Raw genomic sequence first — 6,710 nt, 5'->3', positions numbered from 1 at the left:
TGACGTCCACATTTGGGGCACGATGGCCAACACAACCACAAACCCGGCACGAAGGCCGTCAACGACATAAACGGCGCGATGGCTGACAACCCTGCGGCTTTACCTTCTCCTCTGGCGAGGGCGGGGATGACGGCGTGGACGACATGGACGAACGTTCGTCCCTTCCACCTCGGCTTCCTCCCTCTCTCCCCTTCTCCTCCTCCTTCTTCTTCCTTTTTCTTCTCCTTCTTCCTTCTTCTTCTTCCTCCTCCTTTTTCTTTCTTCTTCTTCCTTTTTCTTCCTCCTTCTTCCTCCTTCCTCTTCCGCTACCTTCTTCCTCCTCCTCAGGGCCGCGGCAGGCTCGCCGGGGCCGCTGCCTTGGGCTGGCGCTGGGTAGGCGGGCGTGGCCAGGCGCGCCGCTGCGGGGCGCCGAGCACTGGGGGCGAGGGCGGGCAGGGGGCGCCGGCGCTGGGCGCGGCTGGGGCGCCCCGGATCCGGTGGCCGACGGTGGGCTGGGGTGGGGAGGGGCGGCACCACGGCGGGGCGCGGCTGGGCCAGCGGCGCGCCGACGCGGGGTTCGCAGGGCGGGTCGGGGACGGGGTGGAGCGGGGCGGGCGGGGTGGGCGTGGGCCGAGCTGGCGGCGGCGAACGGCGGCGGGCGCGGGGGTGTGCGTGCGTGAGTGTGTTGTGTGGAGTTAGTGAGTGTGTGGGCCGGCCCACACATTTAGTTAGGGTTTCCCCCTTTGCCGAGTGCTGGGCCGGGCCGGCACTCGGCAAAGGCTTTTGTTTTTTAAAAAAAATCTTTGCCGAGTGCCACTTGCTGGCACTCGGCAAAGGCCCTCTTTGCCGAGTGCCAGGGCCGGCACTCGGCAAATTTTTTTTGTTTTTTTTTTTGCCCCATTATTTTTTTTGCAGCCTTAATATATTATTTAAAACTCCATGTTCAAATTTGGCATAATTTTGACTTTTTTGCTATATTTCATTAGTTTTTTTTTGTTTCGTTGAATTTTATGGAATATTTCAAATTTGAACTGCAGGTGCTTTATTTCGTTGATCACATGTGGAGATGTCTGGGTTTTAGGCATCCGATGTCGCAACTTGCTCGAAACCTTCTCAATTTTTTACCATAGACTCTACATGCGATAACACAACGCCCTGGCAAGTTTCGTCATTTTCGGACTTCGTTTGGATTTTATATAATTTAAATACACTTTTTCCGCAGGTACCTCGTCATGTTACATCAACAAGATGCTCGAAATTTCATGTGAGTTCCTGGATACGGCCTCAACATACACTAAATATCATGAATATCATTTTTTGAATGACCAAATTCGATTATTCCATGCACCTGCAGTTCAAATTTGAAATATTCCATAAAATTCAACGAAACAAAAAAAAACTAACAAAATATAGCAAAAAAAGTCAAAATTGTCCCAAATTTGAACATGGAGTTTTAAATAATGTGGGAAGGCCTCACAAAAAAAATGGGTAAAAAAACCAAAAAAAAATATTTTGCCAAGTGCCGGCCCTATCACTCGGCAAAGTGCCAGGAAGTGGCACTCGGCAAAGAAGGGATCTTTACCGAGTGCAGGGCCTTGGCACTCGGCAAATTTTTTTTTTAAAATTTGACGGCGTGGGCGGGCTCGGCCGTCAAGTGCCATTTTTTTTTGCCGAGTGTTGCACTCGGCAAAGAGGGCTTTTGCCGAGTGCCGCCCTGTGCCGAGTGCCGGGCACTCTGTGGCACCCGGCAAAGCCACTCTTTGCCGAGTGCTAGACTTTGCCGAGTGCCACCCGGTCCGGCACTCGGCAAAGAGTGGCTTCGCCGAGTGTCCGATTTTTGGCACTCGACAAAGCTGGCTGCACTCGACAAATCTGCGTTCTCCCGTAGTGGGGCGGGGGTGCTGAGGGACTATATTACTTTTGTTGTAATAATGGTTACACCGTGATTGTGCAATGATGCCTAATCGCAGGAAAATATGTATGTGCCCTGATACTCTTTGCATTGCAAATATCAGGTTACACACGGATGGCATATTTTAATTAAGCCACTACCATGCGAGGATTTTTTAATGAGTTTTTTTAAGGTTTCTTTTGGAGAAAGGTGATTGATCGACCCACCTTTCTCAGCAAGGTTTGCATGCTTAACTATGATGCAAGGACAAGACGGTTAGGTAACAAAACCGATCGTCACCAAGACCTAGCTACTCCCTTGGACCGGGAACCAAATTTAAGCGAAGGTATCAAAGCCAAAAAGAAAAGAACAAAAGGTGAGGCATAAATAACAGACTATATGCCTCGTCTTTCTGTTAAAGATATGGTAGTATATATATAGGAATAGCAACAGATAAAACGAATTGTCCGCTTGGTCGAATCATCCAGATAGAGAGAGAGCTACACGCATACAAACCGGCCTCTGAAATTTTATGAGGTAACTGGAGTACCGTAACAAAGCTTTTCTTTTTTTGCAGGAAGTGAGATTTGGTCATGGAAGGCACAGATGATGTTTATATAAGCACCAACAGGTTTTTTGAACAAGTGACAACAGGAGAGGTACACTTGGCACGCGTACGACTGACTGCACACACGCACACGGCACAGTGTTCGTCCCAAAAATAAGCTCCAGCTCATTGGCACATTGACAGAGCGAGCCATATATCCATACCGCGCCACGGACCGGACACACAGTGCAACAAGTGCGTGCGTATGTACGTGCATGGACCATGAGCACCGACACACAGACCAGACATCATGACAACTACGCACCACTATCGATCCTAGGAGTATTACCGATACACAGAGTGAGGAGCGAGTAACCAAGTGTGCACTCTCTGCAGGCATCACACTTGGATGTGGTCGAGCTCCTCGTCGTCGGCGGCGACGGACTGGCTCTGCAGGCGGCGGAGCTTGAAGGAGGAGAGCTTCTGCGAGTGCGACATGTCCTTGTGTCTGCTGGGCGCTGCTTCCTCGAAGCGAATGAAGGTGTAGGTCCAGGCCCCGGACAGCGTGCCGAGGACGGGGCCCAGGAAGTAGATCCAGAGTCCGGTGTAGAGGTTGCTCGCCAGCGCCGGCCCCAGCGTCCTCGCCGGGTTCATCGATCCGCCCGACACTGCCCTGCAATCACCACTCGGTAGGTTTCCCTCGCGTCTCAGTGCTCGATCAGTTCATTCCTTCATCTCAACTAGCTCTATTACTATGTCACTATGTCAGCGTGGCGTGTGCGGGTCGCTCTCGGGACACGGTCAAATTTACGTTACGAACCAGGTCAGGGCTGGCGTACTAAACTAGATACGTAGTACATGCTAGCTAGCTGAATTAAAGAATCCTTACTGCTGACTAATCATGTTTTGGATTTTGCTCTTGTTTACTAGTACTAGTAGGAAGGAGGCAACTGTTGGTTTTATAGTAATCAAATGAGTATTGAGTATTGACGTAGCCCTCTCAACTATTTTCTATTTTCAACCTGAATAATTAAGTATTCTACGAATTGAATAACCCGGCATGTATATGTGTTGTCAGTCTCTAATCGCGCGTGCGTGCGTATTTATGTATTTACCCTGCGAAGATGGACGTAATGCAAACCGAGGAACCAACTGCCAACCCCGCCAACTCACCCACCTGCATCATCCACGACAGAAAAAAAAAAACATCGTCAGAATCGTCGTTTTCCACGGCGAAACCAACAGCAATCACTGCTCGGGCCTCAGGTCCAGCACACTTACCGCTCTCGTGTCCGTGGCGACGGCGAGGGTGACGAACATCATGTTGAAGGTGACGATGATCTCGATGATGAGCGAGTGCCAGTGCGGCCCCGTCGGCGTGGTGCAGCCCAGCACGGCGATGGGGTGCAGCACGGCCTTGAGCACGAACGACGCGCAGATGGCGCCCGTGAACTGCGCCGCCCAGTAGAACGGGACCTGTTGCCATATATACATACACATGCAACGCACTAGCTCGTCAGCATCCCGCAAACGTCATCAGAGAGAGAGAAAAAAAAGGACCGACAGCATCGTGCATCGCTTCACAAATCACAAAGATATAGGGTGCACCGATCGGACCCGGATGCGGTGCTCGGCACGGCACATCGAATCGGTTCGGGTCAGCCTCACCCGTCGTGAAACAGGGCTCGCATGCAGCCGGCAACTGGGCCAGCCAGCTGCCGGAACAGGGTGCCGAACCAGAGGCCGGCCGCGCTAGCTGCCGTTTTCGGCACATCCCCGAGGAATAATACATGTGCATGTGCACATGCCGCAGCGTGCGTGGCGCGGCCACTCCCTCGGTCCCTGTCCCTCCCCGCACCACCACCACCACGGAACACCTCTCGCCTGCGCCGCACGCGCGCGGCACCCGACCCAACGGCCAAATTCACCGTTTTCTGCCAAAAAGGACGGGACGGGAGGGAACACTTGTCTGTCTCCGGCCTTCAGAACGCGGAGATCGTGCCCACGAAAGCGACGTGGCCGGCCGACGGCCCGGCGCCAATCTGGTCGGTGGGGGTTGGAGCCCATGTGGATGGCCATAGCCAGGCTCTTGCGTTTTGGCCGTCCTCAAGCACTTGCGTCTTGGCATTGGCACGACTACACGAGCTTCTGGCTGGCAGTTTCGCTTCATGTCAGCTCAGCTGCTGGAACCGCCGGCAGGTATTCACATGCCGTGCCCATGCCCAACGTATATATTGCGTGCCCTATCTGTATATATACAAGTACTAGCACTCTGCATTATTTGTGTTTGCTAATGCTACTGATTGCTTGGCTCCAGGTTTCAGCTAGCTAGGCAACCGAATAGGCCAAGGAAAGGGACGTGTGAGGGGAATGAACAAGCTACGGTCGCTGCTACAAGATTATTTAATTCCGCGTGGGCACTATTAATATTTGGGCTATGAATATGAAGCACACACGATTGGTTGGTCCGGGACAACAAGCTACATACATCATGCATGAGCATATACTAAGCGTTGTTCTTTGACTTCCTTTTAGATAAGGATAATACTAAGCTAGACCTTGATCATTTGGCATCTATTATGCCTTAGAAAAAGGTGAATAATTTGGCCCATGATCACACCATGACAAGTATGTGCAGCTCAACTTAAGCCGTGTGAGACAGATACCCCTCTTGTTATATATCCATGTACTAGGACCTGTTGGTCAGAACAAGTTATGTTTATGTTTAAATATTCTGACACACTTGTATCCAGTTGGCATTCGAAATATACGAGTGTTATATATGTTTGCCAACGTCTGTTTTCCTCTTAGAAATATAAAATTGGTTGAAATGTGTTGTCTATATACTAAAAAGGGACTGAAATATATAAGAATGTCAAAGGAAGAAGAGCTCAGCAAAGCGAAAGGAATCGCTGGTGTGCGTTGTTATATGTCACTGAGGAGCTTAGCTGTACGCATGTCAACGAGTGCATCGTTATGCCCAATCAACTATGGTTCAGTTTTGATGCAAGAAGACGAAGTCTGCAGCAGGCTGCAGCCTGCAGCTGTAACAACAGTTGCGAACGCGTACCTGAATCCAGGGGAAATGGCGGAAGACGGCGAACGCAAGCGTGACGGCGGGGTTCATGTGCGCGCCGGAGATGTGGCCGACGGCGTAGATCATCACCGTGACGATGAGCCCGCCGGCGACCGACTGACCCAGCTGCGATATGCGGTCCTTGTTGCTGCCGTAGATCCCCGCCGCCCCACATGTCACGAACACCAGCAAGAACGTGGACACCACCTCCGAGACCACCTGTTGATGGGTTCCATGGGAGGGAGCACCACACACAGTCTCCGGTCATTAACAACCAACGAAACGACAACAGAATGAACCAGAAGAAGCTTCTCTCTGTGTGACGATGATCTGCCTCACCAGACACCAGTCACCACCACAGATATGCATACCTTCTTGAGGAGGTGGGGAGGGAAGATGTCCGCCAGCGATCGGTCGTAGTACGTGGGGGGCATCATGGTGGAGTTCTGCACCGCGCCGATGTCATGGATCTCGTTGTTGAAGTTGGCCCTGGAGTTCGATCTCGAGTTGGTCGACATTTCCGGCGATTAGAGCTAGCACACGTACTGCACTCAGGAAGAGAAGGAGGAGGAAGAAGAAGCTCTACTCGCAGCTATGTGTCTGCCTCTCTTTCTTGCTTGCTTGCTCTCGGAGGCAGTAAGCAGGAGGTATTTATAGGGAGAGCCAGGTCCTCAAGGAGTGAGCTAGAGGTGGCAGGTACACAACGCCTTTTTATTAGGCCTACTTGTCGGGTCCACAGAGGCGCAGTGCTACTTATTAGCTCCCTAATCAGCCAGGGGATCGATCATCGCTGCTCAAATGAATTTCCCCGATTTCGTTCCAGCTAGTTTAATCTCTTCCAACACGTTGTCGGATCGCCATTGGACGGGATGTATGAACTCGATCTCACGTTTATATTTGCTCTTACTTAAGGACACGAATTCGCGTCATCGTTCCTGTGACCGCAGACAAAACAAATGGTATTTGTGTCTGCAGCAGGTAAAATAATTTGGGGTTTATCAATTGGTAAGTGTGTATAATATTAATATGCCGCGGGATAAAAAGCGCGACGTCGAGGTCATGACGCTGGTATAGTATAGGGGTGTGGGTGACGAACAAATTCTAAAATAGGGAGGGCCGGGGGGCGCTTGATCCCAAGCGACAAATGCTATTGTAGGGACGGATATTTTGGCGTCGCCGGACTTGGTATAATAAGTTGACGTTTATTTAGCATATTC

The 6,710-nt window shown here is 51.1% G+C and overlaps 1 protein-coding gene across 1 annotated transcript; it reads right to left on the bottom strand.

Annotated features, from left to right (window-relative positions):
* Positions 1-2,464: 2,464 nt before the first annotated feature.
* On the bottom strand, positions 2,465-6,102 carry LOC136464443 (aquaporin NIP2-1-like). The gene is made up of 5 exons (XM_066463396.1): positions 5,865-6,102; positions 5,488-5,712; positions 3,699-3,893; positions 3,533-3,594; positions 2,465-3,090 (listed from the first exon to the last, which is right to left on the bottom strand). The coding sequence occupies exons 1-5, from the start codon at positions 6,009-6,011 to the stop codon at positions 2,817-2,819; spliced, it is 903 nt and encodes a 300-aa protein (XP_066319493.1). The 5' UTR covers positions 6,012-6,102; the 3' UTR covers positions 2,465-2,816.
* Positions 6,103-6,710: the final 608 nt, after the last annotated feature.

Source organism: Miscanthus floridulus, chromosome 7 (genome assembly GCF_019320115.1).
Source record: "Miscanthus floridulus cultivar M001 chromosome 7, ASM1932011v1, whole genome shotgun sequence".
NCBI lineage: Eukaryota > Viridiplantae > Streptophyta > Magnoliopsida > Poales > Poaceae > Miscanthus > Miscanthus floridulus.
The sequence above is the reverse complement of the archived record's forward strand: the minus strand, read 5'-3'. Positions and strand labels throughout refer to the sequence as shown.